Raw genomic sequence first — 19,115 nt, 5'->3', positions numbered from 1 at the left:
CCCTCCTAAAGTTCGGGTGTGTCTCAGCAATTTCGTATATAGTTTAGGATGAAAATAGTGCATTTTTTCCTTATAAATAACATGTAATATAATACAACATGAAAGATTGACTTTACAAAAATCACGACTATTATAATAAAATGTTATCATAGAGAATAGCGGTTATAAAACAAAAATTCTAAATTGTACTGGCTTTCAGCCTTCCAAAAGACAGCTAGCTCGGTGCACACTAACGCATTTTATTTTAAATTTTTATCAGATGTTATTTTCACGACTTTTTAAAAGCATCCAATTTATTAAAATTTTGATTATTTTTTTTTCTATTTTTTAAGTCAACTAGGAAGTCTCTATAATAGAATATAATAGCTCTACCCCCACCCCTAAGATGTAGGCGTGCGGTGCGCAAGATCTACCTTTTTTTTTTTTCTTTTTTCATGGATGATATCTCTTTAACACAACTTCTATGTAAACAAAATATATATATTTATATAATTAGATCGCTTATAAAATAAATACAAATTGATTTCTATATATATAATCAATAATCTCGTAAAAATAATATATACATATATATATATATATATATATCAAATATCTAACTTATTGTCAACGTAAAAAAAGGAATCTCTACAATACACGATCAGGATATTTTAGAGTTTGAGTTATATATACTGTCAGAAATTTTTATACCATCATATTAAGGATATCTTTAAAAAAAATGATTGCTCTACAAAAAGAGTTTAATTTTGGTTAGAGTTCTTGGGCTACTTTACCCTAACCTTTAAAAGTCATCTCCAATATCTCACAAATTCACGAAATATTCACAAATAACTCCTAATAAATAAATTCATGAGATATTCATAAAGATCAAAACCTTCTCTTCTTTATAATCAAATAGACAAACCCTCCTTTCATGAAGATCAAATCCAAATGTTCCTACGTTCGAGAAATACGTCACTAACGGCCCTTGAATTACGGAGAAATTCATATCCAAATCTTCATACATTCGAGAAATATGCTACTGACGGCCTTCGAGTTACGGAGAAAATCAAGAGAGAAAATCAAGAGAGAAGAACCAAGGGATCGAAATTCATATCCAAATCTTCATACATTCGAGAAATATGCTACTGACGGCCCTCGAATTACGGAGAAAATCAAGGGAGAAACAAATTTGTACCCCTATCGTTTATCAATAAAACTGTTGTTTCTTCATATTTTCATATTTTAATTTATGGTTGAAGTTTATTTTCCATAAATTAAATTATGTTGGAAACAATGGTATTCATAACCTTGAAAATAATGCAAGTTATTGCTAAAATTTATGTTGTACGGACTCTTTAAAAGTGTTGGTAAACCCGTATCGGATAAAATAGACTATTTTGAAAGATCTAACACGCACCTGTTGATATTTTCAAAACCTAACATAAGTTACTATTAGGTAAAAGTGGCTTAAAAGAACTCTACACTGACGATGTTAATAACTCAACCTCATTTTAAATTGGCACAATATATAAACATACCTTTTAATATGACCTCAGATCACACCTATGACCTCCAACTTTGGCTGTGCACAAGTAGGTACTTAAACTTGTGTAAAATTGTACAAGTAGATACATATGTTATATGTGGCGTCCTACGTGTATTATGCCACATAGGACGTCTGTGTCTACTTGTTTAACTTTATACAAGTTTAAATGTCTACTTGTGCAAACCCAAAATTGAAGGCTATAGATGTGATTTGATGTCAAGTTAAACGGCAGGTTTATGTGTTATGCCTTTGAAATTCTTATATATACATGTAGATACACATATATCTATACATATGCCTCTTTCCTAGACACAAAACATATTCTATTTCACTTCCAACAAGAACTAAACTATACTAGTCTTGAAGCCAACATGAAGAAGCTAACATTACAAGTACTAACAGGAAGATGGTTCATGGTATTTGCAACTGTTCTAATCTTATCAGCCTCTGGTGCTACATACATTTTTGGTATATACTCAACTGATATCAAAACGTCGCTCGGATACGATCAAACCACCCTTAATTTACTCAGTTTCTTCAAAGATTTAGGTGGTAATGTTGGTATCCTATCTGGTTTAATCAATGAAGTTACACCCCCTTGGGTTGTTCTATCATTTGGTGCTGTCTTAAACTTCTTTGGGTACTTCATGATATGGCTAGCTGTGACTAAAAAAATCCCAAAACCAAAAGTTTGGCATATGTGTTTGTACATTTGTGTTGGTTCAAACTCTCAGTCTTTTGCTAATACTGGTGCATTAGTTACTTGTGTTAAGAACTTCCCAGAGAGCCGTGGCGCGGTACTTGGATTGCTTAAAGGGTATGTTGGACTAAGTGGTGCAATGTTGACACAAATGTACCATGCTATATATGGTAATGATTCTAAGTCTCTCATTCTACTTATAGGTTGGCTTCCTTCCGTTGTTTCATTGGTTTTCTTGCGTATAGTACGCGTTATGAGGGTGGTTCGGATTGAACATGAGATGAAAGTGTTCTACAAGTTTCTGTATACATCACTTGGCCTTGCTGGTTTTCTCATGATGGTGATTATACTACAGAAGCAGCTTGTTTTTAAGCAAAGTGAGTATGGTTTGAGTACTGGTGTTGTCTTGTTTTTGCTATGTTTGCCACTTGTTATTGTTGTCAAAGAGGAAGTTGATTCTTGGAAAGTGAAGAAACAAGAAATGGAAAGCATGTCACAAGTGAAAGTAGTTACTGAGGAGCCACAAACAGTACCCTCTAGTACTGCAAAACCTAGTGATGATCATATTCAAGAACCTAGTTCATGTTGGAGGACAGTTTTTCGAGCACCGGAGAGAGGTGAAGACTACACTATACTTCAAACCCTCTTCAGCATTGACATGTTGATACTGTTTATCGCGACGATTTGTGGTGTTGGAGGGACATTAACAGCAATAGACAACTTAGGACAGATAGGGACATCATTAGGTTATCCAAAAGACAGCATCAGTACATTTGTGTCATTAGTTAGTATATGGAACTACTTAGGTAGAGTTGTGTCTGGTTTCTTGTCTGAACATTTCTTGTCAAAGTACAAACTCCCAAGACCTCTTATGCTCACTATAACACTCATGATCTCTTGTTTAGGCCATCTTTTAATCGCGTTCAACGCGCCTAATGGACTATATGTTGCATCAATAGTCATAGGGTTTTGCTTTGGGGCACAATGGCCATTGATATATGCAATAATCTCAGAGTTATTTGGACTGAAATATTACTCAACACTATACAATTTTGGATCAGTAGCAAGTCCAATTGGAGCATATGTGCTAAATGTGAAAGTGGTTGGCTATTTGTATGATAAAGAGGCTACTACACAAATGATGGCTATGGGGAAAATTAGGAAAATTGGTGAAGATTTGGAATGTAATGGGGATAAATGTTTCAAATTAGCCTTTATTATTATTACTGGAGTGACAATTCTAGGGACATTTGTGTCAATTATTTTGGTTTTAAGGACTAGGAAGTTTTACAAGAATGATATTTATAAGAAATTCAGAGAGGAAGCTAAAGTGGCTGAAAAAGAAATGGCTATGGCTGCAAATTATGGTGGCCTTCTTAAGAAATAATAATAATTCTGTTAAGGAATTAATTTTGTGTTATTAAAGATTACATGTAATCTCATATCTAATCATATCTCTAGTTTTCAAATATCAAATTTTCATCCACTTGTTAATTGCAATTATTAACATTTGATAGTGTAATATTGTTGTTTATATTGCTAAATAAATATATAATGTAAAAAAGTAAAACACCTGCAAAAGTCGATTTATATAATTTATACAGTGTAATTTTTCAGTGAAGGAGGTAAATTGACATTCCTTCGACGAGAGCAAGTTCGGCATTATGTTTGTGTGCATGTCAGTGTTTTTTTCTTTTGGAGATTGGTCGAGAACAGATATCAAGATTTCAGGAGAGTTGATTAAGCATGCTATAATCTCTCACATTTATGTATAATAAAAAAAATTGAAAATTTAGAAAAATAAAATCAAGTATCCCTAATCGATTTGATTAAGTTCAAGTTTTATGTAACGAAAGTACTTAATTTTTTTTTTAAGAATAATAATAATAAGTATAAATTCTTTATAGTAAGGCGACTGATATGATAACCTCGAAAATAGACTAATAACATGATATAAAAGGTTAAATTACATTGATAATACAAAAAAAATGTTATTTTATGATTTGTAAAATCAATCCTTTAATCAAACTGAAGATATTTTTTATTATTTTTTGAATTACTGTGATTTGTTTTTTGTTTGACTTAATTAGTGTATTAACTCTTAATTAATCTTATGTGATACCACTTGTTAGCCATATTAATTATCTCACATATTATATTTGTTTAATTTGTACGAGGTGAAATTGTTTTTGTGTATTGAGGAGATCTAGATCTAGTTGTAATAACAATTTTAAAATGTTGCATTGATATATGGAAAATTTCATACAAGTATTTTTTAATGATTTTTTTATGTTACCAATAAAATTTAAAATTGTTATAAAATTTAAATTTCACATTGGATAAAGTTAGAGACCATATAAGGACGAGTTCAGAATTCGATTGTGAAGACAAAATGTAAAATAAAAAAAACTTGAGATAGTTCAAAATCGAATTAAAACGAACAATACTTAAATAGTTGAATCTGCATCGTTACAAGATGTTTTATAAGTACATATTTATCTTTTCAAATAATCTAGAATTATACTTCGCACATTGTTATTTTATTTCACTATATAACGTATCAATTTTTTAATTTATATGTCATGCTTTTCTTGTTATTTTATTCTTAAAAAGAAAAATCACATTTTTATTTTTAAAAACGGTTCAATTTTAAAATTTTATCTTCCTCTTATTGAGATGATTTATAGAAACATACATATTTAAAGAGTTATTCTAGATCATAATTTTTTTAAAACATGATTTCTTTTTTGAATTTCGTGCCTAATAAAACATCACATAAATTGAAACGATGAAAGTATGAACTTTCCTTATTTTATATTGTAATTTACTAGTACGTGCATAACATAAATACACCTTAACTTATCATATTTACATAAATTTTCACTCTTATAAAGTAACTACGAAAAATCTGACTAATTATGTATCTTTGTTGGATGTATTGGGGAGCTAACTGTGTATTTCGACAAACCCAAAATCAAGAAAAAAATGTATCGAAAGCTAATTATGTATCTTTATAAACAAAAACGTATCTTCATTGGGTGTATCGAAAGCTAGTTATGTATCTCGACAGACTCAAAATCGAGATTTCAATAATTATATATAATATCAAAAAAAAAATATATAATTAAACTTCAAACTAGTAGAATTTATGTTATTTGTCCTAACAATATTTGTAACATGTTGTAGGGGAGACTAGCCCAAGAAGAGGTTTAGGCCCAGTCCATTCCCCTAAATAAAGGTCAACAAAGCCCAATATGGCCCATTAAGAAAACCCCATTTTGGGGCCCAATTCAAATTTATCGTAGACGTAAATTAGTTTTACTTATGAGGTAAGAGTTTTAGACATCTCGATAAGTTAGTACCAATTAACTTACTTATTTGGTTACAAGTTTTGTCTCATAGGTAAAAATTGCATGTTTTTATAACGTACCAACAACATTACTATTCATGCATTTATTAACTTATCATAAAAATTGAAGTCTTTATCCAATATTTTTACTATTCTTTTTAGAAAAAAAAAAATTATAGACTTTCTTTTTATAAGTATTTATATTTGTTTAAAAATCTATATTTTGATTCTACGATCATTCAGAGATGTATATGAATCCAATATCATAATCATACCTTTTCTAGTTTTTCGGAAAAAAATATTTTTTGCGTATATTTGTTTTAAAATGTATATCAAGCATATACTCCCCCCGTCCCATTTTACCCGTCCCAAATTGGCTAAGTTGATGTCCCATTTTACTTATCAAGATAAGACAAACTTTTCTTTCTATGTCTTATCCTTTGGATTAATTACCTTTTCTTTAAATTAAAATGTAAACATCATTTAATAGGGTACTTTGGTAAACTAGCCATGTTATTTATTATTTTTCTTAATTGTTGTGCCATCCCAATTTGGGACAAGTAAAATGGGACGGAGGGAGTAATACTGTAAAGCTTCTCAACAACAACAACCCGCTGAAATATCACAAATAAGGTCTTGGGAGGGTATTAGAGTGTATACAGACCATATCACTACCTCGGGGAGGTAGAGAGGTTGTTTACGAAAGACCTTCGACTGAAGTGCAACTAATCCAGGTATAAAGAAGAAGGAAACAACGAACAAGGTATAGTAGCAACGAATAAGGGAATAGTGCAAAATCTACGAGAAAGAAACAATAACAACAACAGAATACCGTGACAGTCGAACACAATAAACAGTGAAATATGATAGATATCACAAGTAGGGATCAGCTCCACTTCAGCGTCTACGGCTAAACCATAAACTTTCATACCATAGCTATTACACGAAAAACACCAACAAGGCTAACCGTCTTGGAAAGTGAGAAACATCCCGACCCCACTAACCTTTTACTTTAATATGCGACCTCGACGCCTTCTTATCTAAGTTCATGTCTTCAGTAACCTGAAGTTGCGTCATGTTCTATCTAATCACCTCTTCCGAGTACTTTTCCTTATACCTACTATATTCAACCTCACACACACACTCCTCACTGAGCGTCTATACCTCGACTTTTCGCGTGTCCAAGCTATCTGAATCTCGCTTCCGTCGTCTTGTCCACCGTGAAGGCCACTCTCACCATATTTCGAATAACCTCATTCATAATCCTATCACACCTCATATGCCCACACATCTTCCTCAACATTCTCATCTTCGCAACATGCATCATCTAAACATAAGAGTTTTGACTGGCCAACTCTTCCCCCATAAAACAACATCAGCCTAACCACTTCTTTATAAAACTGACCTAAACGTTTCCGTGCACAAGACTTCGTAGACAAGTCTCCACTTCATCTATACCGCACTAATACGATGTGTGACATCATCATCAATGTCTCCACTTCCATGAGTTATATTGTAAAGATTCTCAATTGAGAAAAAAAAACTTTTAAATTCAAAATTTGTAGTCAAGGCAAAAGAAAACATACTATCATACTCCCTCCGTTTCATAATAAATGAATTATTGGATTTTGACACACATATTAAAAAAAAAATATTAAAGACATAAATTTAACACAACTTTTTATTTTTATCCAAAAAAAAAGAAAAAACTTACCTTGTAATATCTTTTTAAAAGTTAATTGGTTGTCAAATCATAAGGACAAATTTGAAAATAAATTCAATGATTCACCTTATTTTGGAACACCAATAAATACCCTCAACAATTCACTTATTCCGAAACGGAGGGAGTATCATTTTTCAAAATTTCATTTTTAATTTTTTTTCCAATATATTACAAATAATAATTAAAATATTTTATAACCATAAAATATTCCAGCACATTTCACACTCAAAAAACTCAAAAAAAGCACAAATGTTCTCTTCTTGTTCTTCATCCCACTCTTCTAGGATCTCTCTTCAGGTACTTTTTTTCACTTTCCTAATTTAAAAAAAATCAAATCTTGCTCCATTTTTTTACTTTATTATAGGTGTTTTTTATTAGCATTTTTACATGTAACATTTATATTCATTTTTATGCAGATGGATTCTTGATTTTTTGCTCCCCCTCTGGCATGGATTGTTAAAAAGATTGAATCTTCATTTGGGATTTCAAGATTTTAGATTTCTTGAATACCTTTTTGAGGAATTTGTGTTAAGAGTTGAAAAAAATTGAATCTTTTTATGATTTGGTTGAAAAAAATTGGTTCTTTTTGTGATTTAGTTGACAAAAATTGAATCTTTTTATGTTTTGGTTGAAAAAATTGGCTCTTTTTGTGATTTAGTTGAAAAAAAAATTGAATCTTTTTATGTTTTGGTTGAAAAAAATTGGTTCTTTTTGTGATTTTTTGAGGAATTGTTGATATGGGGTTTGAGATTTTTGTAGTTTGTTAGATTTTTTGGATACCCTTTTGAAGAATTTGTGTTGAGAGTTGAAAAATATTGAATCTTTTTATGATTTGGTTTGAGATTTTTGTAGTTTGTTAGATTTATTGAATGTATTTTTAAGGAATTGGTGTTGGAGTTGAGAAAAATTGATTATTTTTTATGATTTGTTAGGTATTTATTTTGATTTAATTGAAAAAAGAGGTGTAGGATATATAATGTTGAATTAGGAGAACCCCATTTGGTGTTTTTTGTTTGGAAAGTTAGGTAGTTGTGGTGAAATAGATTAAGAGTTATGTTTAAGATAATAAAAAGAGGGAAGAAAAGCTCAAAGGGGGAGGTTGTGGAGCCTCCGATACCGAGCTCATTGCCTAATGTGTCGGTTGATCATGCTTCGCGAATAGCAACGTCTGTTGTGGCATCACAACATGTTACATTGGCAAATGCAACGCCTGATCCTAGTGTGGTTGAAGTCCTGCCGTTATTGAAGGAGGTTGCACTCTCTGAACGACATGTTTTGTTTATCCGGAAGCTTCAGATCTGCTGTGTGCAATTTGACTTTGCGGATACGGTGAAGTGTGCTAGACAGAAGGAGATCAAGAGACAAACGCTCGCGGAGCTTATTGATTTAGTTCAGTCAAGTTCGTGTAAAATGAATGAAATAATGCAGGAAGAGTTAGTTAGGATGATATCTCTCAATCTTTTCCGTTGCTTGCCTCCTGCTTCGCATGAGAATACTGGGTCGGAAGGTATTGATGAAGAGGATGACATGTATCTGGATCCATCATGGCCTCATTTGCAACTAGTGTATGAGTTACTTTTAAGGTACGTGATGTCGTCTGAAATGGACACCAAGATTGCCAAGCGATATCTTGACCACTCGTTTGTGCTGAAATTGCTCGACTTGTTTGATTCAGAGGATCCTAGAGAACGGGAGTATTTGAAGACTATTCTTCACCGCATATATGGGAAATTCATGGTTCATAGGCCATTTATAAGGAACGGGATAAACAATGTATTCTACAGGTTTATATTTGAGACGGAGAGGCATAATGGTATCGGTGAATTGCTAGAGATTCTTGGAAGTGTAATAAATGGATTTGCTTTGCCGATGAAAGAAGAGCACAAGTTGTTTCTTGTTCGGGCACTTATTCCTCTCCACAAGCCTAAATGTGTTTCTGTATATCACCATCAGCTGTCCTACTGCATTGCTCAGTTTGTTGAGAAAGATTACCGATTGGCGGATATCGTCATCAGGGGTTTGCTAAAATACTGGCCAGTTACTAATTGCGGAAAGGAAGTTCTCTTTCTCAATGAACTGGAAGAAATCTTGGAAGGCACCCAGCCTGCTGAATTTCAGCGCTGTTTGGTTCCCCTTTTCAAGCAACTAGGACGAAGCATCAATAGTCCCCATTTTCAGGTCCGTGGATTGCTATTACCATCCCTATGTTCACTTCATTGCCATCTCTTATGCATATTCATCAAGTGTGAACTGATCATTGTGGATCTTCTTTCTTTTTCGTATCTTCATTTCCGTTCTTTACTCTAAGCTTTTGTAATTTGGTTTCATTTATGCTCTAAGATTTAAGGTCAATCTTGAATATATAACCCCGTAAGGTGGGATGAAAGAAGCAAAGCCTACTAAGTATCAGATATTAATTGAAAGAAGCGACACTCCACCATCACACCCAATCGTGTGGCCTAGTGGTCAATGAAGTGGACGAGAACTGTAAGGTCTCAATTTAAAATCCTAGCACAAAAATCTTGGTGGTTTCTTCTCGTCTGCCCAAGCCTTAGTGGACATATTTACTTGGTAACTGTGCTGGTGGGATCTAACAAGTACCAGTGGAATTAGTCAAGGTGTGCAAGCCGACCCTGACACCATGTCATAAAAAAAATAAGTGGAACTTCACCATCCTGTTTATCGGAGGAACTAGATTTTAAGTATAAAATTCATGACTTGATTACTTAAGGAGTATGATATTTTGACCTTATCTGTAAAATTCTGTCATTATTTTATGAAAAACAAAAAAGACGAAGCTATGAAGCCCTATTTGGAAATCTGAATAGAGGGAATGCAGTTTAGGGATTTTGTATCCTTTTCTTTGAAGGGAAAAAATGAGTCCAACTATACGATATAACTAATAGCAGCTGATACACCCTTATTTTCGGTTGCAATGTGGAAATTATATGTTCCTAAAGCTGATAAAAGCATTAGAGCAAAGTGATATTGAAGTACTTCCAACTATAAGGTAAAAATATCACATTTGACTATCCAAGATCCCAGCTCATTATTTAAAACTTGATTTCAGATTAGTCAAATGTGTCAAGTGTGCTTGAAATTGTTACCTGTTACTGATTTAGAGTAGTTAATGTAACGAAAAATGTCCACATAAATTAGTTATCTCTTGCTGGCGCAAGGATACAAGCTTTATATTATTAAATTGATGCTTATTCATTGCATACGGCTTTCTTTACTCTCTTTGCTGGTTGACTGGTAACTCTTAAAAAGATTGTTATAGTTTGCTGGACATAGGATTTAGAAATCTAATGCAAGGATAATCTCAAAGAAAAAGGTTCCAAATTTATTGCACGAGTCATGACAGCCTGCAAGTATGGAGCTTAACTTGCTATAAACCAAAGTTCAGACAATGTGATAGGCACTATTTTTTGCAAAAACATAATGGGAACTATATATCCAGTTTGATGAAAATTTGGTTTTCTCTAAATGAAAAGCTTTGCTCTTCTTAAACACTGTGCCTCAGACTGGTGCTGGGCTTTCAACGTAGAAGGTAAAATTTGAAGTTCGAATGCTGATAATATTTTTGATGAGCGAGTTAATGTGCATCGATTCATGAGATGACATTTCAGAGATATCTTGACTAGTTGACAAGGTAATTAATGCTCAAAGGGACTGAAAATGTTTTTGGCAGCCCAAACGGTCTGGAATCGAAATTGAAGATTGCAACTTGTCTTCTCTTCTAGCATCTGAAATGCAGTTGCCTTAAGCTAAAGTCGATGGGAGTTGAATAACCTTATCTCAGCCATTGCTGGAGAAAACTCCCTCAAGTTTTATCAATCCATTATTTTTTTTTAAAAAAAAAAGCTACATCAATTGCTAAGCTTGAACTAATGACGAGATGATTGAAATTTTGATTAGATGATTGGAGGTGAGAAGTCGACAATTTGACTGATTTTGTTTCTCTTTGAAGTAATGCATTACTAATCTTTTCCTTGAAATATGACCTTTCAATCGTAGTTCTTTTGGACTAATCGCGTTAATAGCTGCTATCGCCATAATATAATAGAAGGGTGTTTGCCATATGAGGCAGCAGTACTTTTACAGAACTTCACTCTTTGAATAAAGTGTAATGTATCTCTTTCTAGGATGTTATGATCCAAGGTCACTTGACTTTGTGGCACACTTCCTCGAAGGTTAAACATAGGATTTCCTTTTTAAAATGTTAAGATTGACTCAGACAACAAAGCGATATGGATAATCCAGGTGCTTCGATTTGAAAAAGCGGAATAATTTTATCCTGTAGTCTAGACATACCCATAACATCTTTTGATGAGATAAGTATAAGAATTATATGTTTTACTCCTGACTTATTGGGTTTGCCTTGCCTAGCTAAGTTAGTTAAGAACTTCTATCTTCCTTTTGATTGTAAAGTTGACAAACATAAGATTTGATGGATTTATGATGGCGGGACTCTGATTTACTTTAGCAATTTGTTATTTCCATACGTTGATGTTTGAGTGCCTTTACTTTTGAGCATTTAATGCAATTCGAGAAACTGAATTTCAAGCTCTCAGCAGACGAACAGTCCATACAAAATTCCAGCAATAGCTTAGAACGAGGGTAGAGGGAGAAGATCTAAGTTTATTGGGATACGTATCAGTTTCCATTTTTGTCTTGTCTCCTTGGAGGGGTCCGTGCTTCTCAAGAATTTATTGATGGACTAGAAATCCTAAAATGAGCCAGTTCACTAGTCAAAATTTAGTTCCGTATTCACGCTTTCTAATAATTCTCAGTCTAGTCCATTGTATGTATGTGCTATGATTGAGTTGTGTCAACTTAAAGGCGGTATTGAATTGTCAAATATGATTCAACTATGCCAAGTCGGATTAAGTGGTAAACGGTTAAAGGTGATATTGTAATCTAAAATATGATTCAAATATGCCAAGTTTGATTAACGGGAATGTATCATTACTATTTCTGGTACATTTGTTGTTTCATGTTTTCTACTTGATAGCTATACGGAGCTTCTAAGATAAAATTTACCAGGTACCATGATTTTGATGTATTTCTAGAATGCCTGGAAGGCGTTATGCAGTGTTCTGTTATTGTAAAATCGAGATTCTAGCATTTAGTCCGCACTCACCTATTGCAGTTTTAACTGTAATCAAAATGGTAGGCTTAGACGGGGTACTTACCGAAGGCCATTGGGAAATGTCCTATTGTTTGAAAATAGTTGCTGAATTTGAATTGCATGATATCATTATTTATTTAGTATGACGTCTCATATTGTCATGGCAATATTGTTGTCTGTAATAGTATTTTTTTTCCAAATGTTTCTTGTGTTGTTTGCTTCCGAAGGTTGCACGATAATGACACGATGACCTAAAGATTTTATGCATGGCAGGTTGCTGAGCGAGCTCTGTTCTTATGGAACAATGAGCATATAGTAGACTTGATTGCGCAGAATCGACGTGCAATTTTGCCAATCATCTTTGAGCCACTAGAAAGGAATATGTATGGTCACTGGAATCAGGCAGTCCACGGACTAACCTCCAATGTCCGGAGAATGTTCTTGGAGATGGATTCAGAACTTTTCGAGGAGTGCGAAAAGGATTACAATGAAAGAGCAGCCGGCGCCATCTGCCTAGTGGAGCAGCGCAAGCTTGCATGGAAGAAATTGGAAGAAGCTGCTGCACTGGTGAAGTAGAACATGTTGCAACAGCTTATTGAGTCCAGCTGAGCTCCGTGCAAGTAATACGCCTCTGCGTAGAACATCTCAAACTGCCTGATGATGGCTTTTGACTTTGCAAACTGAAGATGAACCGCTCCAAAGTTTTTTTTTTTCCGTGCTTCCTGCTGTGTTTCCATAATTTGAGCGAGGCAAGCTGAAGGTATGGGCTTTGTGATATCTTTCCTCGACAGACATAGTGTGAAAGTTTTGTTTATTTTAGATATTCAAAGACTATTATTCTTTAGCATTTTAGTACTAACCAATAATCAAATTTCTGGTCTTTTGTTATCACCCCCCTCCCACAACCTTCCTCTAGGACACAAAAATGGGATAAAGAAATATATTATTCCACGGTTTCTTTACTGCCCAAATTTTTGTCTGAAATATTTTTCAATAGTGATAATCTGCTTATTGACTGTTTTTCTTCTGGTTCCTCTATTTATTTATAGCAGCTTTTCGAAAGTTCTTTATAGCAAACAATATCTTCAAGGTTTCTGCTTGCCTGCCAACGCCCGGCCCCTATTCCAGCAAGTAATGTGTATGTATTGTAGTTGGGACTTAGGAAATAATGTCCAGTGTTGTCAAACGAGCGGTTAAAGCATGCTTAGCCCTTCAACCATTCGCCTTGCTTAGCGGGCGCTTCAGTGTCGTCAAAAGGCTCTAAGGCATATGTTTCATTGTCTATAATCGTAATTTTGAAGAGGTGACATGAAACAATTGATATTTCACTATGGCGTAAAAAAAATTCAATTTCCTTGTCTTTGTATTTGTTATTTATGCTTATAATTCTTAGTCTTGGACTACATATACATATTTATATTTGTTTTTTCATTTGCACCTTTGTTCACTAAAGCGCACGCTTTATTTGTGCTTTACGCTTAAAGATGCAACAAACCTAGGATCTTTTTTGTGTTCTTCGCCTTTGATAACACTCATAGCGTCTATAAGATAGTTATCATTTCACTTTTTGTTAGAGTATCGGTTTCTGACTACCTATGTAAACTTTTGGATCTTCTTGGTAGTTTGGCCTTATTTTTGTTCGGAAAGTCTAGAACAACTGTTAACCAACCATATAGATGTCCAGACGATAAGAAGTGATAGCAGTTGGAACGTTTAAGCATCTTTAGCTCCAAGAGTTGGCTTTAGGTTTGATTGAACTTCGAGGAACTGAAGTTGCAACGATCACAAGTTTGAGGCTTAGGCATTTGGAAGGTGGTAATAACACTCCCTCTCGTCCAAAATAAGTGTCGTTTTAACCAAAACCAATTAGGAAACCAATAAAGTGTTGATGATACAACTTCGAAAGAGGGTATAATCCCTCTTGATATTGCTATACAATTAACTATGTACAAGAAGTGGGAATCCTTGATGCTGATTCTGTGAAGTAGAAAATTTTCTTAAGTACATTCTGTAGTGGGGCCCTTCCCCGGACACCGCGCGTAGCGGTAGCTTTAGTGCACCGGGCTGCCCTTTACATTCTTTGTTATAACAATCATTCTCTATTGAATACTATAGTATGACTAAGAATGGCAATGTTAATAGCCTAGCATTGTTGGTGAGAACATACAGAATTAGAAGAGACATTAAGATGGGGGTGGTTGAACTTGAAGGTGATGATGATGATGTTCCTGCCGATGCAACGCTCCCAAATACCTTTTCTAAGAAGTCGCCATCTCCTTCGTGGGACTTAACCGGTCTAATACTGCTGGTCCGGTTGGCTGCAATGGTGGTTCTGGTTCTTCCACCATATGACATGGCCACAGTGGTATCCCTGTTGTATAGTAGATGACTTGTTTACCATTCTATACTGGCATTTTGCAAAATTACTAGATGCTTGTTATGCTAAAGCCCCGAGGGACAATGGTGCGCGGTTCAAAACTCGGTAGATAATGAGTCTGTCCCTCGACCCTTCTCCATTTACGTACCAAGCTTTTGTCTGCGGCAGGATTTGAACTCCTGACGTACGTCTAACCCCCACATCACATGAGGGCCGGACTTATAATCCACCGAGTTTGAAACCACATATCATCTAACTAAGAGTTTTGAACTGTGTGCCACTAGCCCTCGGAGATTTCTCGATTATCAAAAACATAGAAGCGTTTCGCGGTGAGGGGGGTACCTGGGGACACCAGTGACACCAGCATTCATAGTGAGTTGATCAATGAGAAATGCAGATTTAGGCTCCATGCTTGATGCCATGATATATTGGTTGCCAAGTCCATCACCTGAAGGAACAAAGTATGCTCCATTTACCATTTCATCTCCTTCTGTCCTCCAGTTCCAATTTGTCCAATCTCTCTCGTCCACGTCCACGCGCTTCGTAACCTACTCACGATCATAATCACACAGCATGAGCTCGAATTTCAGCAACATTATCGTTCGATAACAACAACAACATACCCAGTCAAATCTCACAAGTCAGGTCTGGGGAGGGTTGAGCGTACGCACACCTTACCACTACCTCGTCGAGGTAGAGAGGCAGTTTCCGGAGGACCCTGGGCTCAACTCTAGCACATCCAAGTTAAACCTTATGGTTCAAACGATGTCACGTAAATCGAGAGGGAAGGACTTACCTCTTTGGCATTTGGATCTTGAGGTGCAGTAAAACGATTGCCTTGACTATTAATAGTTGGATTAGCACTTCCACCAATTGCATACATTTGCCATTCTGTAAAATCATTGTTCACTACATGTATATATCCTCTTCTACATCTTGGCATTCTTTGTACTAATCCTTCTCCAAAATGATTAAATGCTATTGTCACCTAATAAAAATATTTCATAAAATTTACAAAATAATTCCAACTTTATAACCAAGAAAAACTCTTTAAAAATGTTGACGTGACGAAAATGTAAAAATCTAACCTGCATTCCAATATCTGCTTCGTATCGATCGTCGTGCCCCAATAGCATAACTTTGTCATGGTGGGTGAAGTAGTTATTCGAAATAGTAATAGCAGTTGATCCCATGATAGCATCAATTAAACCATCAGTACAATGTGACAATGCACAATGATCAATCCAAATATTTCTCGAACTGTATATCGAAATTCCATCACCATCAGACATTCCTCTCCAACCAACTTGTGTTGTACTTTGTCTAATGTTACTATTCCCAGATGGAACACAATTGTATACATGTATATTATGTATAATCACATTGGTAACATACTGTAATGTCATACATCCACCACCCGTGACGTGGACGTTCGCACCGCGTCCGTCTATGGTCTTGTAATTGTTGATCATAAGCTCGTGTCTGAGCGTTATGATCATGTCACCGGCAAAGGTGATCCAAAGGGGCTCCTCTTGGATCACCGCATGCCTCAGGGTTCCAGGGGTAGGGTTCACCGTGTCAAAGTCAGAGGGATCGCTGACCAAGTAGTATCGGCCACCTTTCCCTCCGACTGCACCGTGACCAAACCCAATGGCGCAATCCGCCAACTGCTGGCGGTTGTTCACCCAGTTCGGGTCACATCGCCAGCAGTCGTCTATCGGATTGCCCGTTAGACATTGGTAATTTGTTACTGTTGTATCAAATACTTGCCGCCTTGATATGGATTCATTCACCCTCCTGTATAAATATGTAAGAAGATATAGTACTATGCATTAAATTTTTATGAATGAAAAATATATTCGCGCACACATGTCGAATCCTTGAAAAAATACGTAATTTTTGAAGAACCCGAGCAATAAGCAAAAGAAAACAAATCAAGATTTTTATTTTTTCACTGTTTTGAATATTATGTGACAAACATAGATACCCAGATGATAAAATGCAGAAATAAACAAAACCACAACAACGATAACAACATATCCAGTTTAGTTCTCACAAAATGGGCTACGCAGACGACCTTATCCCTACCTCGAGGCTATTCCCAATAAAATCCCCGAATCGAGGAAAAACTAATCCAAAGCAATCCCAAAATAATAACGCAAGTACAAGAAATAACAGATAATAACAACTTTAATGATTCTTGTTGGTGAATGTTTTGTTAGGAAATTTGCAAATATGGAGGATCTAACACAGGTGCGATAATATTTTGAAAAGTTCAAGCAACATATAGGTGACCCCTACCTCAAAGGTATAGAGATTATTTTTAATACACCCTCGACTCAAGGAAAAATAGTTCAAACGAAAGTATAAGAAACAACATATAATAACAAAAATAACAGATATTAACAAACAAACAACAAAAACTACAAGAAACAATACATGTAACAAAAATTGAAGGACAAAAACAACAGATAGTAACAAACAACAGAAACCAAGAAACAACACATGTAACAAAAATAACAGATAGTAACAAACAACAGAAACTGCAAGAAACAATACATGTAACAAAAAGTGAAGGACAAAAACAACAGATAGTAACAAACAAACAACAGAAACTACACGAAACAATACACGTAACAGAAATCGAAGAACAAGAAACTACAGATTCGAATTTCACCTGTTCACATCTTGAACAACGGATTCAGGAAAAGGATGTTGATGAAGAAGTGTAAGATTATTAAACTTTGCTGTAATTATAATTATTGGAGAAAATAAAAAGATTATGAAGAAGAAAAAAGAAAGAATGTTTGTATTAGAAAGCATTCTTGAAAGTTGATATAAGATGAAAGTTGTATTATTCTTGAAAATTGTGTACAACTAATTGTTTGTGATATGATTCTTGTTGTTGAATGTTCTGTTAGGAAACTTGCAAATATGGAGAAATTTATAATGTGTCTTATATACTATACTAACATATAATAAAGGTGAAAATAATTAATTACAAGAAAAAAAAAAGAATAATTTGCTTTGTAGTAGGGTTTTAGACTTAATAGCGGTATATTTTTGTTACTCCATCCCTCTCAAAATAAGTATCGTTTTATGTTATAATAAAATAATATAACATATTCAATGTAGTTTTATAAGTGCGGTCTGAAAAAGATAGAGTGTACAAGAATGCGATAGTGAAGAAAGCATGTCAATGAATAAGGAAACCGGTATAATTAACTCTTTTTACGTTCGTTAAGAAAAATAATATATACAAGATATCTTTTATTAAGTTGATTCTATTTATTAAAGGGAAAAGGTTCGAAATATACCTAAACTTAGGTGAAATTTGTTGTAACACACCTCAACTTTGCGGGGGTTCTATGGTCCCCTGGACTATTTATTATCGTATTTCTGTGGCATATATTTGCCCAATTGCACCATTGCGTAAATACACGCACACTGAGCGTGTAAAGGTCTGAAGCGATCTAACTGGACAAATATACGCCACACAAATACAATAATAAATAATCGAGAGGGTCATAGGATTTCCACAAAATTAATGTGTGTTACAACAAATCTCATCAAACTTTAGGTATTTTTTACTCCTTTTCCTTTATTAAATGTTTCTTGAGAATTAAGCACTATTAATAAAAAGTACGATTATTTTTTGCTAAAACGACATTTATTTTAGAACGAAGGGAGTAATATATTTGATGAAGGAAGAAATTTTGGAAATGGTGGCTTTGATGTTGACATCAGCCAAAAAAAAAAAACAATTCCCATTGAAGAGGAATATAAGATAAAGATTTAATTAGTTTTTTTAAAATAAAATATTTTTTTTAAGTTGTGATATATATCCTTTGCCTTGCATGTTAATTATTCTAAAAGTAATTAATTTCATAAAGAAATGTTTAGATTTTTATGCAAGAAAACGGCTTATCCAAAATGTACAAACAACTCCTCCTTCCCTTGCATTCGTTATACGAAATTTACTATTCCGACTAATTTATATTTACACGTGGAATCTAGCAAAAGTAAAATGATATTATTGAGAGTTTTTTCTTTACACAACTTGAATACGAGACCTTTAGTTAAGGGTTGGAGGAATCCGAATATATTCTATTTATTACACCGTACTCACTAGGATGTAACTCGACTAATAATCGCGTAGGATTGAGTAAAAGAAGAAATATATACTCTCTCTCATGAGTTTTTTCCTCTCATGACTTGAACTCGAGATGATTGATTAAAGGTGATCGAATAGATGTAAATCCCATCTATTCCATCATACTCACTACGATGCAACTCGACTAATAAGC

General features: G+C 34.4%; 3 protein-coding genes across 3 annotated transcripts; 2 read left to right on the top strand and 1 right to left on the bottom strand.

The window, feature by feature from the left end:
* Positions 1 to 1,809: 1,809 nt before the first annotated feature.
* LOC107872707 (protein NUCLEAR FUSION DEFECTIVE 4) lies at positions 1,810 to 3,714 on the top strand. The gene has a single exon (XM_016719335.2). The coding sequence runs from the start codon at positions 1,900 to 1,902 to the stop codon at positions 3,613 to 3,615; it is 1,716 nt and encodes a 571-aa protein (XP_016574821.1). The 5' UTR covers positions 1,810 to 1,899; the 3' UTR covers positions 3,616 to 3,714.
* A 3,753-nt stretch (positions 3,715 to 7,467) lies between these two features.
* Positions 7,468 to 13,469, top strand: LOC107871436 (serine/threonine protein phosphatase 2A 57 kDa regulatory subunit B' beta isoform). Its single transcript, XM_016718367.2, has 3 exons — positions 7,468 to 7,597; positions 7,717 to 9,478; positions 12,705 to 13,469. The coding sequence occupies exons 2-3, from the start codon at positions 8,354 to 8,356 to the stop codon at positions 13,005 to 13,007; spliced, it is 1,428 nt and encodes a 475-aa protein (XP_016573853.1). The 5' UTR covers positions 7,468 to 7,597; positions 7,717 to 8,353; the 3' UTR covers positions 13,008 to 13,469.
* An 829-nt stretch (positions 13,470 to 14,298) lies between these two features.
* Positions 14,299 to 17,771, bottom strand: LOC107871435 (probable pectate lyase 5). Its single transcript, XM_016718366.2, has 5 exons — positions 17,486 to 17,771; positions 15,897 to 16,605; positions 15,605 to 15,796; positions 15,151 to 15,356; positions 14,299 to 14,802 (listed from the first exon to the last, which is right to left on the bottom strand). The coding sequence occupies exons 1-5, from the start codon at positions 17,629 to 17,631 to the stop codon at positions 14,541 to 14,543; spliced, it is 1,515 nt and encodes a 504-aa protein (XP_016573852.2). The 5' UTR covers positions 17,632 to 17,771; the 3' UTR covers positions 14,299 to 14,540.
* Between the last annotated feature and the right edge of the window lie 1,344 nt (positions 17,772 to 19,115).

This window comes from Capsicum annuum, chromosome 5 (genome assembly GCF_002878395.1).
Source record: "Capsicum annuum cultivar UCD-10X-F1 chromosome 5, UCD10Xv1.1, whole genome shotgun sequence".
Lineage (NCBI taxonomy): Eukaryota > Viridiplantae > Streptophyta > Magnoliopsida > Solanales > Solanaceae > Capsicum > Capsicum annuum.
Note: the sequence above shows the minus strand (reverse complement) of the source record. Positions and strands in the feature narration are given on the sequence as shown.